Consider the following 22,596-nt stretch of genomic DNA (forward strand, 5'->3'; position numbering starts at 1 on the left):
GCAAGCCCAAACAGGGGAAGTGGCAGGCAGAGGGAGAAGCAGGCTCCCCGCTGAGCAAGGAGCCCAGTGTGAGGCTGATCCCAGGACCCTGGGATGATGACCTGAGTCAAAGGCAGATGCTTAACTGACTGAACCATCCAGATGTCCCAATAGAGTTTTGTGGGGTTTTTTTGAATTTTGAGGTAAAATTCACATGATATAAAAGTAACCATTTTAAAATGGACAATTCAATGACGTTTAGTACATTCACAATTTTGTCCAACCATTACCTCTTCCCAAAATATTTTTATCACTCTCAAAGGAGATCCTGTACCCACTGAGCATTCACTTCACAAACCCTCCTCCCCACCAGCCCTAGGCAATCTCTAATCTGCTTTCTGTCCCTATGGATTTACCTATTTCTGGATATTTCATATAAATGTGATCATATAATATGCAATCTTTTGTGTCTGGCTTCTTTCTTAGCATAATATTGCAATAAATAATATTATCTAGGTTCACCCACATTATAGCCCACATCAGTACTTGCTTTTTATGCCTGAGTAATATACCATTGTATGGATGTACCATATTTTGTTAACCATTAATCCCTCAATGAACACCTGAGTTGGAAAACTCTTGGCTATTGTGAATAATGGTGCTAGGAACATTTGTGTACAAACATTTGTTTGAATACCTATTTCCAATTCTTTTACGTATATGCTTAGAAGCAGAATTTTTAGGTCATATGGTAATCCATGTAACTTTTTGAGGAAATGCCAAACTCTTTTCCAGTAGCTCAATAAAGTGTTTCTGAATGAACAAAAGACAGGGTAGGTGTGAGCTTTTCCTACCCTCCACAAGCAGCACTGGACTCTCCCTTTTGCAAACTGTGTGATTTGGGTCAAATTACTTAAATTCTCTGGGCTGCCTCTTCGTCATCAAAGTGGGGAAAATGAAACTGACTTTTGTGAGTTGAATGAGGTCTTGTTTCTGAGACTTCAGGCACAGCCTTAGCCCTGCAAATCAATTGCCTTCCCTTACTGGCTGACTTTGCTATTTCGCGCTCCACTCACGCGCCTCTGTGCGCTTAGGGCCAAGTCCACGCTAGAGGCCCCCAGCCCAGCCTTGCAGCAAACTACGACTCCCAGCAAGCACCTCTTCCCGGCCGCCTCTCCCAGCCCGGTGCGCATGCTTTGGCAGACGTGGCACCGGGAACTCGGAGGCGGGGAGAGGCTGGGAAGTGGCCGTGGCTTGTTGGACCCGACGGAGCTGCGGGCGCGGGAGCCTGAGTGCAGAGCGGAGCCCGCCGTAGGCAGCGGCGGCAGGGATGGCGCGGGTCGCGCGGGCATGGCTGCTGCTGCTGGCGATCTCGGTGAGGCTGCGGAGCTGGGGTCCGGGCGGGGGCGGCTCGTGAGCCCCGCGTTGGGGTCCGCGCTCACTGCTCCCGGCCCTCGCGGGACGTGCGGGGAGAAGCCTCCAAGTCCCGGGGTGGGGGCGTGCGGGGCAGGCGGGGAGCCGGTGGCCGTGGGGGAGGCAGCGGGGCGGCCCTCGTGCCCTCCTGGCGGAGCGCTCCAGGGCGCGGGGGTTGGAGGGAGCCGCGCTGCATGCTTGCGCCGCTGGCACAACTTTGCGGGGGTGCAAGTCAGGGGGCAGCCGCCGCCCAGGGCGGGACACCCGCGGATTGGGAGGTGCGCCGCGCCCAGACTCTGGGCCCTGCACCTGTGTGATTGCGGGGTGGCATGGGGGTGCTTTATACCTGCACTGCCGGAAACCTTGCTTTAGGGCCACCTTGTTCTTGGTTCCCACCCCGAGCAGCCGGGAAACTGCCGGTCACCGCCTGGGTCCCCGCCTGCAGGCGCCCTGGGCGGGCTGGGTGGGGTCCGCGGAGGAGTTCTGCTCCTACACCCAACTGCCGTTGGCTCTTCCCTCAGCCACTTTTCTAGCTTGTGACACGGGGTATCATTTAATATATCTGACTTAGTCTCCTCATCCTTGAAATGGGGACGGTAAAGGCACCCCCCTCACAAGGCCATTTAAGGGGGTCGGATGGAGGAAGTTCTGTGAATTGCACCATCATACAAGAGTAAAAGACGGGTGGGCCAGTGTGCTGGGAGTGGTGGACCCTGAGAGGAGTTTGCTACACTTGGAAGGGCGGGGTTGGGGGTGGGGGTGGCTCCAGGGCATCCCTAGAAGTGGCCAGAATGTGTGCGGCCACAGTGCCCTGGGCGCTCCGGGTTTGGCGGTGGTGTTACTGTGGGTGTGTGATGGGATAGTGTGGCCTGTTTCCACATGTCTCCGTAACTTCTGGTCTCCCTTGTTTTAGGACAATCTTGGTTCCTTTTTTTCTTTTTTCCTGAAGTTTCAGGGAAAAACTTTCTGCTGCTAGCACCCTCTCCAGCCCAGATTTTTCAGTTTTTTTCTTTTGGGTGTGGCAAGGATGCTGGGCAACATGAGGAGGAAAACTGGAGTGTGGATTTAGTTACTTTGAACACTTCCATCTCCAGATACCCTGGCTTCCATCTCCAGATACCCTCCAGATCACCAGTGAGGAATGGCCCTGTCTTTTCTGGTTGTCTGGAAGTGGGTGGGAAAGGAAGCTCCCTGTCCCCTAGCTCTGACCTTTCTCCCTCTGGGAGAGAACTAGTCTGGAGCGGGACAGTGTCCCTTCACCTGCGTCTGTGTGTGGATGATCTCTTTTGCATTCTGTTTTCCGGAGCCAGCTGGCCTGGGCTGGTCTCTAGGCCAGGTGGTCCTGCAGAACTGGGCAGAGGGGGCCAGCTCCAGCGGGAGCCCTTATCAGGCCTTTGCACTTGGCCTGTTTTAGGGGGTCCTGCTTTCCTCTTTTCTTCTCCCCCTCCCCGCCTCCTGTAAAAATACAGGACTTGGGAATCTGACTGGGAAGAAGTTTCATTCAGCAAACATTTATTTATCAGCCACATTGTTTGGCGCTGGATTGGATTTTGGATGGAGAGCAAAGCACAGATTGTCCCTACCTTCCATGGTGTTGCCCTGGTTTGGGCAGAGGAGTCAGTCCTGTGAGCAAATAAAGACAGGACAGTGAGCACTAATACGCGAAGGGCTGGGAGCCTCCATTGAAGGGGGCCCACACATTAATTTGGCAGGAATGTCCGCCCTGGCTTTCTTGAGGCAGTGGGTTGTACAGTCTGGAGGGAGTGTGGGGGAGCCAGTAAGGCCTTTGAGGTCTGCTGATGCCCTCCACCTGTAGGTACAGAAGGGTGGGTAGGTTTGCCCAGAGCACTAGAGCTGGGAATCTGCAGCATGAAGTTGACATTGTCCTTTCCCCACTCCCTAGCTCGGCTCAGCAGGTGTCATTGGTGCAGTCTCCTTAATGAGTGGGTGGTGGATACCAGGGTGGGCCTCTGTAAATTTAAACTCTATGTCCATCTGATAAGGGCTCCCCAGGTCCTTGGGAGCGTATTGGGTTTCCTTGTTCACTCAATATTTACTGAGAGCTGATATGTGCAGAGCACCAGGCTGTGACCCAAGGGACATGAAGCAGTATAAAGGGGTCTACAGAGATTCATGGACAGTGATACATACCTACCACATTTTTTACAATAGCAAAAATTTGGAAATGTCTTTTTTTTTTTTTTAAAGATTTTATTTATTTATTCATGAGAGACAGAGAGAGAGAGAGAGAGAGAGGCAGAGGGAGAAGCAGGCTCCCAAGGAGCAGGGAGCCCGATGCGGGACTCGATCCCAGGACCCCGGGATCATGACCTGAGCCGAAGGCAGATGCTTAACCATCTGAGCCACCCAGGCGCCCCAGCAAAAATTTGGAAATGTCTTAAATGCTCAACAATAACGGCATGGTTTAAATGACTTTTGGTCCTGTCCATGCCATGGAAAGTGATGTTTATAAAGAATGTTTATATTTACTAGAATGCCATGATTATCAAAATATTTTATGATGCTTATGAAGACAATCTAGGGATGTGGAAAGGTGCTTGAGTGTGATAATTAGGGGAGAAGCAGGGTACAACATGAATCCCAGGGTGGCTGAAGATACAGCTACATAAGTGGTTGAGGAATTTTGGATGATGTCAACAAAGATTGTTCAGGAAGGCACAGCTGTGGGGGATGTTTGTTTACTTCTTTTGTTAAAATGTTTATTTTTTTTAAAGATTTTTATTTATTTATTTGACAGAGAAACACAGCGAGAGAGGGGAACACAAGCAGGGGGAGCGGGAGAGGGAGAAGTAGGCTTCCCGCCGAGCAGGGAGCCCGATACGGGGCTCGATCCCAGGACCCTGGGATCACGACCTGAGCCGAAGGCAGACGTTTTAACTGACTGAGCCACCCAGGCGCCCCGTTTGTTTACTTCTTTGCTTGTGCTTTTTTTTTTTTTTCCTGTTTCCCCAAGTTTTCTGTATGAGTATGTATTAGTTTTTGTTCAGAAAAGTTAATAAAGGAAAAAATGTTCCTTTGGGGCCGGACTCTCAGCCTCCCACAAAAATATGGGGATGAAAAGAGTCACAGTCAACTCTTGGGACAAGGCGGTTCTAGCCCCTCCCTCCCCACTGGCTGTCTCTGCCCTCAGCCTGGGGAGGCTGTGTCCTGCCCGTGCCCCTGCGGCTGACTGCCCCTTCCTGCTGCCCAGCTCATCTCCTCTCTGCGGCTGCCCCTTCCCCAGACCATCCTCGCTGCCTGTGGTGTAGTCTACCTCCAGTTCTCAGAGTGGAGACTTGTCGGAGCCCGAGAGCACGTGAAGTCACCCAGCTCAGTTGGTTGAGAACTAATGATGTAATAACTCAGCTCTTTCATTTTAGAAAAGTGAGGCTTAGAGAGAGGGAAGGGTCTCAAGGCCACTGTGTTTGTTAAGGCAGAGCTGGGCCTGGTGCCAGGCTCCTGAATTATAAATCAGGTTTCTTCCTGCTCCATCTCTGCCATCCCAGTCCCCCCATCTTCCACCTGCTTCCCTCCTCCCTAGTCACTGCTCTGGCCTCTGCCCTTGACCGTGGCTTGACGCTTGCCACCTGGTGGGACGGTGGGGGAGGGGGCGGTGCAGGAAGCAGGAGATGTTGGTCCCTGGTCTCTCCCACAGAGCTTTTAATGTGCACGTATTTAGGTTCTACACCATTATATATTTAATAGGCTTTTGTGGGCTGGCCTGGGGACCTAATTGCCATTTATAATGCTTTTTGGAACCTGGAGTACACTTTTCCCACAGAAATAAACACATTACAGAGGAAGTTTTAAAACGGAGCTGACATGTGAGCTGGAGGAATCCCTGGGGGCCGTAAGGGTGGCAGACACTGGGCGCTGGGGATTTGGGCAGGGGTGGGGCCGAGGGGCACCTAGTCACAGAGAAGGGTCCTAGCTCATGCCTCACAACGAGGGCCGACTCTGAGCTCTGAGATGGGGGGTGGGGGGGTGTCCTCCCTGTTCTGTCCATTGTGTCCTCAGCACCTAGCCCGGGCCCTGGCACACAGTCGTCCCCAGTCCATGAACCAGTGTTGCAGGCAGAGAAAGGAAACTGTCTGAGACAGAAATACAGGCAATGAGGAGTTATGGGCCAGGCTGGGTGGAAGGAAAGATTTGAGTCTGGGGAGGGGGAATAAGATTGGAAAAGTGGATTGTAAAGAACCTTACATGACTAGCAAAGCTTTGGGGACTTGCTTCTATAGGTAATGGAGAGACATGATGAGAGCTGCTCTTTTAATAATAAGAGCAGTCAGTCCACGGTGTAGGCTTGGGTTGGAGTGGAAGAGACTGGACTAATTTTCCCAGAACAATACTTTCTTCTCTGTAATCTAGGAGATAAAGTCAAGTGTGATGCCGTGGATAGAACATGGGTTTTTAACCAGCCTGACACTCAGGAGCTGTGTGACCTTGGGCCCTGCCTCCGTTTTCTTGTCTGTTAGTGGTGCTATTGATATCCATTTGCCTCTTTGAAAGCATCCAAGATAATACAGGAAGCACCCAGCACAGTGCCGGCCTGCGGGAGGGCCCAATAAATGGGAGTCATGACGGTTACCTCAAGCTGAAGGAGAGGTGCTGGGGGAGCCAGTTGGAAGGTGGTGGCAGTAGAGGGCTAGAGGGGGTGTGAGCAGAGGCTTCAGGCTGGGAGTTGGGGGGCTCTGCTGCTGGTACTCTCCCGGTCACAGTTCCTCTGAGCTGGGCTCTGGACTCTGTCTCGCCCAGTGGGTCCCTGCAGAGCCTCTGGATGAGGGGGTGGGGGCTGCCGAGGGGCTAAAGATTTAGGTGCTCTGTGTTTCTCTTCCCTTTCTTCTGGAAGTGGATCCTCTCTTGAGAATGATGAGAGTAACCACACTGTCTCCCTTGAGGGTTTGCCCCAGCTTTGTGGTTTTGTTCTGTGGGGCTCTCGGGTCTCATTTGGTGGTGGTGGCAGGTTTTGGAGGCTAAGTCAAAGAGTGATGCATGGGATGTAAGGAGCCTAAGTTCTCTTATGTTACTAGGACTTCCACGGTTTCTTTGACTCCCACCCTCCCCAGACCTAGCATCTTAGGTCCCAGTGGGAGAAGGGAGGAGCAGCGATGCCCACCCATGGCTGGGCTGTCTGGCGCATCCTGCAGCACTGAATAGAGCCTCTGGCTACCCAGTTGATCTGCTGATGAGAATTACACAACACTCGGCACATTTGTAGAGGGCTTTAGAGTTTGCAAAACATTTCCACGTATTCTGTGTTGGTGAAACCACTTCTGAATATTAGCTTTTAATCATGTGGTGGGGGGTTAAATACACTCAGATGGACTGTAGGGTTAGAATACCCTTTTGGTGTCTCTTATTCTCCAGGGTCATCCTGAGCCCCCAGTTTGACGTGCACTCTGTTTCCAGATGGCCTGATGGCGAGCCTGTGCCTGATTTCATTGTAGCTGTTTGGGGTCGGGGTAGAGTGTCCACTTCCCCCTCCAACCCTTTGGCTTGAGCAGATGCCTTTAACGTATGAGCAGATGCCTTTTACTTATGAGCAGATGCTTTAATCCTTGCTTTAGAAGGTATTAATGGAGATCTAGGTTGAGGGCCCTCTGCTGGGGCTGAAACATAGAGGTGATCTAGTATCTGAGCTGAGAAGTGGGGTTGGCTGGAAAGTTCTGTTGTTGGGCCAAGTAGGGCAGGCTTGTGAAGAACAAGTGAGTTTGCTTTTGTCAAGGGGTCTGACTTTGTTAGGTCCTGGGCAGAGTATGGTACATGCTCTGTATCTCTAAGGAATGTGGACAAGCATCTGCATGCTACCCATGTCACAGATGTTCATTCATCCCACAGGTCTTTCTTTTTTCTTTTTTTTTTTTAAACAGATATTTCTTGACAGTCTTACGAGTCAGATATACCATGCTGAGGCAGTAGGAACATAATGATAAATAAGATGGACACCATCCCTTCCTCCCATTGCCTAGTGGGACAGCCACTAATTTATTAATTCAGGTAGTAAAATGCTGGAAAGAGGAAATACAAGGTGATAAAAGAATGTGTAACACAGGTCCCTAACTAATGCAGAGAGTCAGGAAAGGCTTCTCTGAGGACTTATGGACAGACCCTTTCTTAGAATAATGTTTTTAAATGTATAAAACAATGCATAAGATTACAAAGCAAACCGATGATGCTGAAATACAGTTATCAAAATATTATAACAAGTATATGATAAAAATAATATTTATATTCATAAATGCATCATTTAGGAAGATCTAATGGCAGGTTTGGTATTTTCTGTAATATTTAGTGATGAGCATAAACAGTGTTTCAAGATATCTGCACCTTTTGTTATGAAAAAATGTGGCTTCTGGGGGATAAGGGCAAAAAAATACATATGATTTCTGCTGGTGGCAAAGTCACAGACACCTGCCAGTGCTTCTGTAGTTTGTTACCTACATTTGTAATAAAGGTAAGGCTAAATTTCATTTAGAGCTTAGTGAAAATAAACATAACTTTTCCCCACCCAAGTTCACAGACCTCAGTGTAAAGAAGAATTATCCCAAAACTTGGAAAGAAAAGCTGATTTAGTGTCTTTTTAATGTCATACTAGAGCATTGTGTAAGAAGGCCACCTAAGGGCCACCTGGTGCTCTAGGAAATATACCTTTGTGTATTATTCTTTAGGACCCATACTCTACAGAAAGATAGGATACAAATGATTTCTCTTTGGTGGAGAAGAGAGACCCAGAGGTGATTGCCTTGCAGGACGTTAACCAGTTTTATATCGAATTTAGCAGTCTTCTAACAGGATTCTTCCCCCCCTCCACCCGGAACTATATGCATATTAGTTTCTTATAACTTCTTTTTTTGACATATTTTTAAAGTCTTTTTTTTCTTATATCCTTTTTTTTCCCCTAAAGATTTTATTTATTCATTTGAGAGAGAGAGAGAGCACAGGCAGGGGGAGAGGCAGAGGGAGAGGGATAAGCAGGCTCCCCGCTGAGCTGGGAGCCCGATGTGATCCCAGGCCCCTGGGATCATGACCTGAGCAGAAGGCAGATGCTTAACTGACTGAGCCACCCAGGCGCCCCCTTATATCCTTTTTTGACGTAACTATTTTAGTGGGTCCCTTATTAAGAGCTCAGTAACACTTTGAAAGAGGCTCAGTATCTCTTTGTATGAGATTTAGGTTTTTAGCATTTGAGAAGTCTATGTGACCCCAGTTTAAGAAGCACTGAGTAAGCAGGATGTGAGGATATGGTGCCGAAGAGGGAGGTCTGAGCTGGACATGTTAATTTAGGGGTGCTCCTCTGTAGGTGGGTGAGACCCCCATGGAGAGTGTAGAGAAGGAAAATAAGGTGGAGCAAGTGAGCCCTGGGGAACTTCAACGTTTAAAGGCTGGGGACAAAGGATTGCAAAGAAGATAGGAGGTGTGGCTGGAGAGGTAGGAGGGAGGCCAGGAGTGTCCCGCTGGGGTTCAAGAAGTTGAGGCACAGGAGAACAGGACATGCCTGTAGGGTCATCCGTGTGGAAGTCACTGCGAGTCCTCCCTCAGCATCTTCTTGGTGTGGTGGTAGGGGAAGATCTGAGGGGGCTGGGGAATGGATGGGGGCTGAGCGGAAATGGAAAATTCTGGCTGTGAAGGAGAGCAGAGTGACGTGGAGCCCAAAGATGGGTGGGTGGCAGAGGTTTCCCAACCTGGCTGTGGATCCAAATCCCCTTCAAGGGGATATGTGTACAGTTGGATTCCCAGCCTCCCCGGATCTGTGGGATGATGTTCTTCAAGGATATGGCTCAGGAGTCTATTTCTAAAAAACCTATACTTAGAGCTGTTGTGCCTACAAAGCAGGCAGATTTACAAGTTTTTGTGCCTGGTGTTTTGCCAGCCGAGGCCATGGGTCTGGGCTGAGTGGTGTGGCATATGCTCTCCCGTGTCATGGCCCATGTACACTGGGGACGCTGCAAGGTGGCACTGGGCTGGAGCATGCACTGCTCTGCTTTCCTCTGAAGGCGTGTGGGGAACTGTGGGCAAGCAGGAAGCAGGGGACGATGGATCAGGTTGTTGCTGCAGCTCTTTTCAGTTGGTTGCGCTTGATGGCTGCACCGGAGGGGAAAGCGGACTTGCTGGACTCTCCAGTCTTGTTTTCGGTGGAGCTCATGGGAGCCAAGAGGGCTGGAGGGATACCACTGGGAAATGTTCATATTAACTTGCACGCTCAGAAGTCAAGCAAGTCTTAGGCTTCCCCTGAAGGCTGTCCCTTCGCTTCTGTGAGCCTCAGTTTTCATGTCTCTAAAGTGGGGATAGCATGACCTCCCACGCAGATTGTTTATGAGTTTTTCAGGTATTTTTACTGTGACTGCTGCAAATACAACTGTACATTTCACATTATAGCCAAGTATATATGTACATCAGTACAAAAGATATAAATGTTTTACTGAACACTTAGTCTTGCTATTTATGGTACATACTGAGGTTTTCTAGTTAATGTCATTTTAAAAATGCTGGTGGTAATCCACTGAGTTGATTTTGTGACTCGGCTCGTGGGTGACGCCTGAAGTGGGTGGGAAACACTGGTTTAAACCCTCAACGTTAGAGAACTGCGAGAGATAACGTATGTAAAAGCATGGATGTACACCATGGGTCGTGAATTGTTATTTTCTTATCAATTAACTGAGCTTTGAGGTAGAGTTGGATTTCCAGAGTAGGAATTTACCTGCTCTCCCTTCCTGCCTGCTGCCTGATTCACTGTTCCCCCAACCAGCTCTTGCTTGTTAGCAGGCCTGGCACACCAGGCTGGCAGGCAGCCCAAAGCCCTCTTGGCGCTCGGAGAGGTTTTTCAAAACATTAAAAGCTTTAGGGACTTAAGTCCTGGTTAAATGCACTGCAGTTGCAATCTCAGGATAAGAAAACCTGTTTTTATAAGCTCTCGGATCAGTTGTCCTGACCCTGAGTTGTCCCTTGTTGACAGCCACATGCTGTGGGGAACGCAAGGGAGGAACCCTGTACTGCGTGGCCCACGTGTAAGGTGTAGCTTTTAAAGGCAGCAACGCAGAAGAAACGTACCAGGCTTTGTATTTAGAAGAGCAAGCAGTGAGGTGTGTGTGGCTCCAGGAATCTGTGGTCTCTGTGCTCCAGCCGGGGCACCTGAGCCTGTGGGACTGGGCTCTGGGTCACTGCACTCTCACCTATTTGCTGTGTGATGCTCAGCAAGTTTCTTAGCTCCTCCTTGTCTCAGTTTCCTTACCTATAAAATAGATATACCAAAAGGACTTACTGAGTTCTCTTGCCAAGATAATTAAATGAGATAGGCATGTGGATTGCTTAGCTGCTCCTGGTCACAGAGTAGGCACTCTGTACTTGGAGGATTGTCATGATCATGGGCTCATCTCTGGGCCCTGGATTTGGGGACTGAAGAATTCGTTCTTGGGTTCTGTTCCTTGCCAGTGCTTTCCCATCTCTCTCTCATTTTTAATAAGCACATTTAGCTCCTCAGCTGCAGCTAGTCAGGGGTGCACAACTCAGGGCCAGGCCCTCTCTGTGTGTCTGACACACACACACATGCACGCACGCACGCGCGCGCACACACTGCATTCAGGGACTCACAGTGCTTGTTTTTATTTCAAAGGCTGCTGGGTAGACATTTGCACGTTGGGAAGGATCAGTGGTGAAATTCCCAAACTTGGTTTGTGGTAAGGCCTTCATTCCTGGCAAAGAGTGCCATTTAGCCATGGTGGTTGGTGACAGATGCTTAAAATTTGTCTTATTAAGGGGCATACATTTCCCATATTTAAAAATGAATGTTCTTTTGTATTTCTCTCTCTCTCTCTCTATCTCTCATCAAAGCCATTCTAGGTATGTGCCGCATGCAGAGTGCTTTGCAGATTTCATATAATAGATCCTATAAAAAACTACAGTGTCAGGTAAGCAGAGGAGTAGAGTCAGCGGGAAGGGAAGAAGGGCAGAGCAGCAGTCTCCTTACATGGGAAAGTACCACCAGTGTGTGCTGGCTGGCCTGCCGAGGGTTTCAGGAAGAGGTGGGGACAGTATCTTGTTGTGTTCTGGGCATCTTTTTTTTTTTTTTTCTTTTTTTAGGTAAGTTTTTTTTTTTCTAATTTCAGACTTACAGAGGAGTTGCAAGAAGAATACAAAGGATTCCCATCTGCTCTGTACCCAGATTCCACACATATTAACATTTTATCACATTTGTTTTATCACATTCTCCCTCAACATTTATAAAGTTCAGATACATGATGCTCCTTTGCCCCCTAAATACTTCAGTATTTCCTAAAAGGCAAGGATATTCTCTTACATAACCACAGTACAATGATCACAATCAGGAATGTGGCATTTGGCTCAGAACCCAGTTCAGAATCACACGTTGAATTTAATTGTCCTATCTCTTTAGTTTCCTTTAATCTGGACCGGTTTCTCAGTCTTTGTCTTTTGTGACCTTGATAATTTTTAAGAATGTCCTTCAACTTTTTTTTTTTAAGATTTTATTTATTTATTTGACAGAGAGAGAGAGCACAAGTAGGCAGAGTGGTATACAGAAGGAGAGGGAGAAGCAGGCTCCCCGCTGAGCAGGGAGCCCGATGCGGGGCTCGATCCCAGGACCCTGAGATCATGACCTGAGCCGAAGACAGACGCTTCACCAACTGAGCCACCCAGGTGCCCCTCAACTGGAGTTTGGGTGATGTTTCCATTCAGTGTGTTCTGTCTGGAGGCATAGGATGTCAATTTTACCCATTACCAGTGTTGCTAGCATTGGTCCCTTAGTTAAGGACGTTTCTGCCAGGCTTCTGCCCTCTGAAGTTATATTTGCTTGTAGGGTGATACTTTGAGATTGTTAATTGTTTCCATGTTGGTGTCCAAATGATGATAATTTCTTTTTTCTTTAAAGATTTAAATTGGACATGCATATTATGGTGACTGAGAAAAATAGATAAAGGGGAAGAAGAATAAAATCTATCCAAGGATATAGTTTTAGTTTGGTGCGTTTTTTCTTCCAGTCTTTTTCTGAGCATAACTTTGTGTATGGTTGTAATCATACCATGTACATTTGAATTGTTTTTAATTTAATTTTTATTTTAAAAAAATTTGTATTTCTGTTATTTGAGAGAGCAAGTGCCCGCACACAAGTGGTGGGGAGCGGCAGAAGGAGAAGCAGACTCCCTGCTGAGCAGGCAGTCCAACACGGGGGCTCCATCCCAGGACCCTGGGATCACGACCTGAGCCGAAGGCAGACCCTTAACTGACTGAGCCACCCAGGTGCCTCCCTGAATTTTGTTTTTTAATACTTAATATTAAAACAAATATTTTTCATTGTGCAGTCTTTGAAAACATCATCTGAATAGCTATGTTATTCTGTTGAGTGGTTTCCTCTAAATAACCATTCCCCTGCTCTTGAGTATTAGGTTGTTTACAATTTTTGACTCTTACGAGTAGGACGCTGTGAGTCATCTGTCAGAACCTCTGCTAATTTCCTCAGGACAGAGTCCCAAAAGTGGAATTACCAAGTCAAGGAGCATAAGCACTTTTAAGATACTTGATACATGGTGCCAAATAGCTTTCCAAGAGAATTGTACTTTTGCCAGCACTGTATGACATTTGGGCACCGTAATTTAAGAGATTCATTAATGATGTGTCTCAGCTTTTTTCTTTTTAACTGTGACCCACCAGTCAAGATTTGTGTTGAGATTAATTTTGAATTATGAAAGCAGAGGTATTTATTTCCCAAAATAACTTCTAGTAATATAGCACATTATTCTTTCCAAGCTCTAAAAGTCTGCTGCCAGCCTGGGATAGCTCTGAGAGTCATGAGCACAGCTGTGTCTAAGGTAGATCATTCAGGACAGCGAGGGACTTGAGGGTACAGGTGAGGAACTGAGGTATTTCACTTACAGAATCCTAAGAAGGAACGTGTTTACCACCTTCAGAGTGTGGTGGGCTGCTAGAGTGGCCTGGGATGGGGGGCAGTTTATGCTTTCTAATGACCGAAGCTATCCAGGATTAGATGGTAGTGTGGAGGACATGGACATATAAACATTTAGTTCTTAACAGCCTTTTGGGCCCACTATGTTGAACAGCCTCCGGCGTTTTGAATCCTTGGCTCTGGAGGGCTACCTGGAGGCTGCAGATGGCAGGAATGTGGAGAGGAGTCCTGTATCAGGGAAACCAACCAGCCCAGCTCAAGCCTGGGAACTGCAAGGCCTTTTGGTCTCCTGCAGTGTCCCCCCTTCCCCCCCCCCCCACACTTAGTAGTAAAGGGCTGAGGTTGCAGGGAAACTGAAGAGCCACCAGCTAATTTTCCTTTCATTTGTGGTTAGTTGTCACCAAGTGACCAAGATACCTGATGAGAACAGGCATAGTGAAGCTCGGGTAATTGGGAAGAACACAGTAGATCAAGGCTTTGATAGTCCCTCTGTCTCCTTCCTTATAGCAATTTATCTGAAGTACAACACATGATTTAATGCCTTACACACTTTGAAATATCCCAACTGGAGCAGGTGTTAATATTTCTTTCTAGTTTTTGTTCCAGTAGGTGCTTAAGATCTATTTGTATGTCTGCCAGAACACCCAGAATGATAGTACCTTACAAAGATCATATATTTCACTCATGTTGAAGGCTAGAAAGCAGTGTTCTAGGGCCAGTATATACCCCTGTGGGTCAGGGACCCAGGTACCTTCTATCTTACTACTCTACATCTTTTAACAGGTCCATTCTCCCCATTGTCTGAAGGTGGCTGCTTGAGTTCCAGCCATCTTGTCCTGATTCCATCTGGCAGGGGAGGAGGGGACTAATACCCAGATGTTTTATCAGGAACAGTTCCTAAAAGTTGCACATCACACTTCTGCTTATATTCTAGGGACCAGAATTTAGTTACATAGCCACACTTGCTGTAAGGGAGACTGAAAGGAGTGGCTTTTAATGAGGGTGGCCACTTATTCAGAGAAAATCAGCAGTTTTTTTCACAAGGTATAATTACCTTGCGGTACTTCTCTGGTAGTGGTCATGAGGATGGATTTGCCAAAATGTCACAGTTGCAAAGCACTTTGGAAAAATCATTTAGGCCCCTTCATTTTACAGACACTTAGAGAAGAGAGAGGACTTGTCCAAGGTCACACAACCAGTCAATAAAGCCAGGTACAACTTGGGTTTCTGGCTGTTTTCCCCGAACCTCCAGCTCTATATTCTCAGCCAGCTTGAGTTCTCTGACCTTTGGTTCAGGTCATCTGTTTTTAACATTTTTCCTGGATCCCTTTACCACCAGCTTCTTAAGAGTCTAGACTTTTAGATTCTGACATTTGAAAACTATTTTGAGCAAAATGTGGGTTACACTAAATTAAACCGGTTTCTTCACAGCTCCCAACATAAGAAGGGTATCTTTTTTCAGGTGACAGAGCAAAAAAGGTCAAGTCCCACCTCCACCCTTTTTCCTAAATACTAAACTTCTGTCTTCAAATCCTCTTCCTTTAGCAAGCTGCTTTTACATAACTAAATACCTCTGGCTTCGTGGTCTGCATTGAAAAGTGAATCTGTAACACCAGCCTCCCCGGCTACGGAGAACATGAGGGTGCTGGCATGCACCCCGGAGATCTGGAGCTTTTTCAAGCCGAGGATGTAGTGTGACAAGGAGTGTTCTCCCTATTATTTTCTAGAATTGTACCACTCTTTATCTCGTTAGTCAGGTGGGGATGGTGGGGGAGGTTAAGTGAAAAGAGATGAGCTTGGGGCGCCTGGCTGGCTCAGTTGGTTGAGCAACTGCCTTTGGCTCAGGTCACGATCCCAGGGTCCTGGGATCGAGCCCTGCATTGGACTCCCTGCTCGGCAGGGAGCCTGCTTCTCCCTCTGACCCTCTCCCCTCTCATGCTGTTTCTCTCTCTCTCTCTCAAATAAATAAAATCTTTGTTTATTTATTTTTTTTCAAGGGGAAAAAATCTTTAAAAAAAGAAAAGAGATGAGCTTATGTGTGCCATGTGTTAGAGAGGGAGAGAAGGAGCTAGAAAGGGGCATAGTCCCGTACATGAGCTCTGATTAACAGCGCATCTGGGCCAGTTGCCCCAGTATCCTGAGAACTGGGGCAGACAACAGGGCACTGTGGCCTTACAGGAAGCAGAGGGTTAGAAATCCCTTCTTGCCATGGGATTCTGGAAGTTTGGGGTTTTTCCAGCCTCTCTGAAGGCCCCTGCCTGGGAAAGAGGTGCTCCTTTTCCACTTGGGTCCAGGGAGCTTGTGGGGTTGAGAGAAATAGACTGCCTCTGGCCAGGAGCTAGGAGACCCGAGGTCTAGTCCTAGCTCCGCCGCTTACCTACTGTGTGATCTTGGTAAGTGATATAACCTCTCTGAGCCTCAATTTCCTTTTCTGTGGAATGAGGCTAGCCCCACTTGTTGGGTTTGGTGAGGGGCAAATGGGCATGAAATCTGCAAGGAGTGTTGTACATGTGCTGTGTGGCCTCTTGGTCTGGGTTGCCATGCGGATGGGTGATTATTTCAGGTTTTATATCCTGAATGTGTGTACGTGCATGCTCCTTCCTGCCTGGACGTGCTGTTTTGCCTGATTGCAGCCAGGGCCCTGGAGAGGAAGAGGTGGTGCCTGTTTCACTGTTCTTGCTCTGTGATTTGTCTCACTAATAGTACTAATAAGGGTAATTACGATTATTATGTACTTCTGTATGCCAAGCATTATGTTAGGTTCTCTATGTACTTTCTCCCCCTCATTTAATCCTCAGCCAGCCTCACAGGGGAGGTATCAGTACTATCCTCCCCACTTTATGGGTGGGGAGATGCCACCCCGAGAGGGCTGCTAACATCTGAGGTCATGTTGTCAATGATGGCGCCTGGGTTTGACCCCAGGTCTGTTGGGCTCCAGAAGCAGTGCTCTTTCCCTGGTGTCTGAGGGGTGGGAATCGCTCAAAGCGGGAGGATGAGGGCGGGCTCCTAGGCTGGCCCTGATACGAGGGGCAGGGCAGGAGAGCACTCGGGGCGTCTGGAAGATGAGAGGACACATTGCTTCCAGCTGTGGTGGAGGTGGGGCAAGGGCTCCCGCGCTCGGAAGAGGGGCTGGGGCGGAGGGCCAAGGCGGCTCTGATGGAGGGGCCTGGTGTTCTGAGGGGTATGCACTGTGACGGGGTTGAGGGTGGCATTGGGGACCTGGATTCCCTGGCAGCAGAAATAGGGGCAGCCGTCCTTCCTGACAGTGGTCTGCTGTGCATGGGGTGTGTGTGTGGGGGGTGCGTTATGGGCCTCAACCCAGCCCATGGGGCAGCTCAGACCTGATGTAAATACTGTTGAAGCTGAGGGTTGGTGAGCAGAAAGAAAGCAATCATTGGGAAAGGTCAGAAGGAGTTTGGATGGTGGACAAAGGGGATATTTTTTTTCTCTCCTCTAACACCAAAGCTAGTAACTTAGAATGTAAAGAGGCTGCCATACCCAGGGACAGTTCCATGGCTGGCTGGGAAGGTGGCTGGCTTCTCAAACGCTGCCTTCTCCCTGCTGAGGGTTTGACAAAGCAGAGAGTGTGTGCATCATTACCTGTTATTCTTGTTATCAGGGTTTGTGGGTTGTGACTTAGGAAGTCTGCAGGAAGGTGCTTCGCAAGGCGATCCGAGGCTCACTGGAGCTGCATCTTAAGGAAAGGAAGTAGCATGCACACTGCAAAGGTTAAAATAGACGGACGTGGAGGAGAAGGGAGAATGTTAAGTGGCTGGAGGTGAGGCTTAGGGGAGGGAGGAAAGGGCTGTCCTCCTGGCCGCCCTGTGGTTGTGAGCTAAGGGGATAGTCCGTCTGAGGCCAGGCACCAAGGGGCCTTTCATCCTTCCCCGTCTCAGCGATGCCAAGCCTGCCATCTTAGCTCTTAGCACACCAAGCCTTCTGGTGCCCCAGGATCTGGCTCTCCTGACTGTTTTCTCTCTTGCTCCCAAATCTCCTCATCCTGCCTCTCCAGGCCAGTCCTGCTCTCCCATGCCCACACGCGTCCCTCTGCGGTGGAGACCGCCCATCCTTCTCCTGACCGGCTGGGCCACCTCTGCTGCTGCCTCTTGTCACTCCAGCTCCCAGGCTGGGTGTGCTTTCTCTGCCAGGCAGCTCGGCTTCCGGCCGCCCTCCCCGCATGCTGCTAGGATTCGCTCATTATGTCCCTGGGGACTTTGCCATGGCCTTGCCTGCAGATCCCTCACCCGATTTTCTGTGTGTCTCCTCCCCGGTCTGTGTTGATGCAGCACTTCCCACCTTCTCCTTCCTGACCTTCCTCCCGGTCCTTCTTCCTCCTCTCAACTGAGGTGTTCCCTTGTCTTCTCCCTCTGAACGCCGACCCTGGAGCCTTCACTGGCCTCAGGGCTCACTCTCCAGCCTGGAGGATGCCTGTACTGTCCGCATGTCCACATCTGAGCATATTATCTACCACCTTCCTCAACAGAAGACGAGAGCCTTTCTGCCACTGCTGCTCAGTTCTTCCATTTTGACTTTCGTTCTGCACACCTAGCCAGAACCCTTGGGATCATTTTAGCCTCTTCTCTCTTCCCTCCTTGCTTACATAGGAATAATCACTGAGTTCTCTTGTTTTCCCCCTGAGGCTCTTGGATAGACCCATTTCTTTCCCCTTGGGCAGCCACCCAGCTGGTTCTTCCACCCCCAGCCTCCCTGGTGGCTGCCCAGTCTAAGGGCATGGCCAGAGGAGGCTCTTGAGCCAGGCTTTCCAGACCCCTAGGTTGGCTCCACCCACACTCTCCCACGACACTTGAATCCAGATGATCACTGTGCTGTTGTCTGTCTGCTTTCAGTGGTCCCTCTCGGGTCTCCCAAGAGCTGCCACGGACTCACTTTATGACATGCTCCTAGTGGGTGAACTCTGTAGAGGTCAGCAGTGTGGTAACCAGTGTGATTCATCGTGGTTATGATGCTCAGCAGACATTTCCTGGGGGCTTTCAAGGGGCTAGGCACTGTGCTGGGCCCTGCCCTCCAGGGCTCTTAGTCAGTCTAGGGTTGGGGTAGGGATGGGTACAGGGGGGAAGGAGACACCTCCATAGGGAGTTGTAAACCAGGGTGGCTGCAGGCAGTGCCCAGTTGAACCCTAGCATCATACTGGGTGATAGTGTGCAAGCAGTCAGTTTGCTCCGGCGTTCCTTATTGTAAGCTTAAGTTCTCTGCTGTGTGAGGGTGAACGCCGGGTCAGAGACTTTGGTGGCTGGCTGGAAAGTGGTTTGGTTACTGTGAGGGTGGCTGTTGGTTAGATGATCTAAGGGATTTACTGGGTTTGATAGAAAGGAAGCTGAAGACTTGATGCTTGAGGTTTCTGCTGTAGACACTTTGCTGTCAGTGGCCCAACGGCATGCCACTGCACTGCACAGGCAGGTGGGCACTGGGCCTGGCCTCGTTCCTTTCCCCTTCCCTTCTCCCCAGTTCCAGAAGTGTAGGTGCCTGCCAGTCTCAGGAGGGCTGGTCTACAGGTCAAAGTACTGAGGCACTGGGCAAGGGCAGTTGTTTTTCCTGATTGACCGTATTATCTGAGGATTAAAACCGGAGCAACATCAGTGTGTTTTTTCAACAGATTCTTTTCTTTTTTTCCTTCAATCATGTGCATTGAGCTATGGACTTTTTAGTCTGAAGTCCATTAGTTGCCTGAGAGCAGGAGAATAACATGTAATAATATAATGGAATGAACTTTTTGGTGAGCTCTCAAGGTGGGTTACGTAAGGGCAGTGGGTCCTCGGGTATTGTACCCAGCTCTGGCAGGGCAGGATGAGGGATCCTCAGCTCCGCCTCCTGGATTGTTTTACCCTGGGGAGAAGGAACGTTTGCATTCCAGTGGCAGATTATATTCAGAAACACTAGAATATGGCCACGTTTCTATCTTCTACTCTGTGGGGATGGAACATCGTATTATATATTATGGTAACTGGTGCTGTTGGAGTGCTTTATGATTTATAAAGCATGTTCAGTAAGGTACCCCATTTCATCCTCACAGCAGTCCCACTAGGGAGGTATCATTATTTCCATGTCAGATGCAAGGCACTAAGCCGTAGAAGGTTGAGTGATGCTGGCTAGGCATCTTAGCTACTGAGTGGTAGAGCTCAGCTGCAGCTCAAGACTTCTGGCTGTAAAGAGGCAATGGACTGAGAGGGCATCAGGTCAAATAGACTAGGGTTCCGGTTCTGGCCCTGTTACTTATTAGCTATGTAACTTTGGTCAGATTGTTTAACTGATCAGTATAATCAAGCATATCAGATAATCTACAGTTACCTCATTTTATTGACCAAATTCATCCATAGCTCTTTGTCCTTGCTCCATTATGGGCTGGTTGCTCTGTAGACTACGGGGTATATGTCCTGGACTCCTGTTCACCATCAACATGATAATTCTCCTTGCCTCTCTTTGTGGGATCCTTTGTTTCCTAAGTTCCATGTCTTTCTGATTTTTTTACTCATTTGTTTTGCTAGAGCATGACTTCCAGTATTTTCCTTAGAAAGGGTGTATTGGTAAGTTTTTCACATCTGAGCTCTTAAGCCTAAGTAAATCTGTACTCACAATTGACAGTTTGGCTGGATATAGAATTCCAGCTAGAGATCATGTTGCATGAGAGTCATGAAGGCAACACTTCATTGTCCTCCGCTGTGCTGATGAGCAGTCTTAGGTCAGTTTTGACACCTGATCTTTTTGTATGTGGTCGGTTTTTTTTCTTTGAAACTTTCAGAATCTCCTCTTTGTCAGCAGTGTTCTGAAAGTTTTCGGAGTTGTACTTTGGTGAGAGTCTTTCTTTATTCATTGTGTGGGACCTTCTCTCTTTAAGTCTGGGGTATTTTCTTGAAGTATTTTTTTTTTTTTAAGTTTCTTTTCCTCTGTTTATTTCTTTTTCTGGAGTTACTTTAATTTGACTCTTGCACTTAATGGATACATTTTCTTATTTTTCTTACCTTTTTCTTCTATTTTTTATTTCTTGATTTTCTTTTATTTTCTAGGAGTTTTTTAAAATTTTACATTCAACAGTATCGAAATTTTTTAGTTCTGTGAGAGTTTTTACTTTCCAAGAATTTTTCCTGATCCTCTTTGACTATTCCTTTCTCGTAGCATTTTATTCTTTTTTTTTTTTTTAAGATTTTATTTATTTATTTATTTATTTTTTAAGATTTTATTTATTTATTGATGAGAGACAGAGGGAGAGAGAGAGGGAGAGAGAGAGAAAGAAGCAGAGGGAGAAGCAGGCTCCCAAGGAGCAGGGAGCCCGATGCGGGACTCGATCCCAGGACCCCGGGATCATGACCTGAGCCGAAGGCAGACGCTCAACCATCTGAGCCACCCAGGCGCCCATTTTATTCTTTTTTTTAATTTAATTTTTAAATTTTATTTGACAGAGAGAGAGAGCACAAGCAAGAGCACAAGCAGGGGGAGGGGCAGAGGGAGAAGCAGGCTGCCTGTGGAGCAGGGAGCCCGATGTGGGGCTAGATCCCAGGACCCTGGGATCATGACCTGAGCTGAAGGCAGACGCTTAACCGACTGAGCCACCCAGGCACCCCACTTTCTATTCTTGTTTTATGGATGCAGCATTTCATTTCTCTGAGAATAATAATTATAGTTTTGCTGTTTTCTGTTCCTTTTCTTCTGTCATCCTTTTTTAGTTTGTTTTCATCCCTTTCTTTTGTGTTGAGGGCTTTCCTCAAATATCTGGGGAACTTGGGTTATCTGTATTGAATAGCAAGGCACTGGCACATGCATTGGAGACTGTGAGAGTGAGGAGGAGGTGGAGGGTGCTTGTTTACTGAGAGGGCCTCACAGTGGGCATTTCAATGGGAACTCAGTTGTTTCATTGGAGGATCTCCAAATCACCATCTTTAGGCTGTTTTTCTTGTGCTTCTCAGTTTCCACAGAGAAAAATTCTCTAATCTCCTGCCTGGGGGAATAAGACTGGCAGCATTCTGGAAAATGGAGGGGAGATGTCAGGGAAGAGTGGGGGCTCAGAGGGATGGGTGATCTCAATGTTCAGTTTGTAGACTTTCCGTTAATCCCCTTGTTTTCTCTCAGGGCCATACTTCTGCTGTCTGCCTGGTGTCTCCCAGCAGAACTTTTCTTAGTCTCTCCATATAGTAGCCCCATGTTTTCTGCCAGCTAGGCAAGGAGCTGCTGGCTAGCTCTGTGGGCTGGGTGAGGGGATCTGCTGTGTGACTGTTCCTTATTCAGACTTTTAACACACCTCCTCCCCAGCCTGCTTCCAGCCCACCCCTCCTTGTGCCTGCAGAGGTGCTTGGGGCCTCCAGTATCCAAGGCTGGTCTCCAGGTTATCTGGGAAGAATTGCTCGTTTCTTGTTGGCTGGCCTCCTGAGATCATTGGCTGAGTGGGAAAAGCTGAAAACCTTCCATTCCCAACCTAAATATGAGAAGTGATCTTACTTCTCTGTGGCTTTGTGCTTCAGTGCTTCTAGGTGGGATGGAGTTTTCACATTGCCCTGGTGTGTGGTGTTGGAGTGCAGTGTGGGGTACAGGCACTGACTTCCCAGAGGGGCCTGGAGTGAGTAGGTGACTAGTGCCTCCATGCAGCCTGCTTGTGTGGTCTGCAGCTCATGCAGCTTTGTAAAAGGGCCTGAAGACGAGTGGCGAGTTGGAGACTGGGAATGGGCTGGGCAGTGTCCTGGGGGAGGGTTGTTGGTGATTTGGGGAGGGGATAAGGTGGAAAAGTTGGTGCAGTGTCCTGAGAAGTGTTGGTGTGCCCTTCTCCCTCTGATGTAAAGTGTGTTCTAGGCAGTGTGTCTGCAGGCAACCACTCTTCCTTGGGCCTGGCAGGAAGCTGGGGCTCATGGTCCTTGGCTTCTTGATCCCCAGGTGGTCCTGCCGATGTGGCTGTCCTCCACAAAGGTCTCCTCACTCATCGAGAGAATTTCTGACCCCAAGGACTTGAAAAAACTTCTCAGGACCCGGAATAATGTGCTGGTGCTCTACTCCAAATCTGGTGAGTGCCCAACCTGGCCTTGGGGGTCATCCATCGGGGATGAGACGGTTTGAGTTCGGGGCACAGATGGGAGGCAGAGACCTCAGGACCACCCACGGAGGGCCTGAGGGTCATCAGGCTTGTCAGCTTTCCCCAGAAAATGAGGTAGAGGCACCAAGGAGTGTGCATTCTGTCTCTTTTGGGTCCCTGAGAGGCTATTTCAGTTCCCTGTAATCAGTCTTTCTTAGGAAGAGCCTCTGGAGCCCTCACTACGTCAGGAGGGAGAGGGTGTACGTGAAGGGGG

The 22,596-nt window shown here is 48.4% G+C and overlaps 1 protein-coding gene across 1 annotated transcript in view; it reads left to right on the forward strand.

Annotated features, from left to right (window-relative positions):
- Positions 1 to 1,174: 1,174 nt before the first annotated feature.
- The window catches only part of PDIA5 (protein disulfide isomerase family A member 5), a 90,337-nt gene continuing 68,915 nt past the window's right edge, over positions 1,175 to 22,596 (forward strand). Inside the window, exons 1-2 of the mRNA XM_028091322.2 lie at positions 1,175 to 1,354; positions 22,187 to 22,313. Coding sequence (XP_027947123.1) covers positions 1,310 to 1,354; positions 22,187 to 22,313 — 172 coding nt within the window. The 5' untranslated portion in view covers positions 1,175 to 1,309. The remainder of the gene's footprint in view (positions 1,355 to 22,186; positions 22,314 to 22,596) is intronic.

This window comes from Eumetopias jubatus, unplaced genomic scaffold (genome assembly GCF_037043125.1).
Source record: "Eumetopias jubatus isolate StellerSeaLion01/CBP00866 unplaced genomic scaffold, mEumJub1_p1.0 scaffold_1, whole genome shotgun sequence".
In the NCBI taxonomy this organism is placed as follows: domain Eukaryota; kingdom Metazoa; phylum Chordata; class Mammalia; order Carnivora; family Otariidae; genus Eumetopias; species Eumetopias jubatus.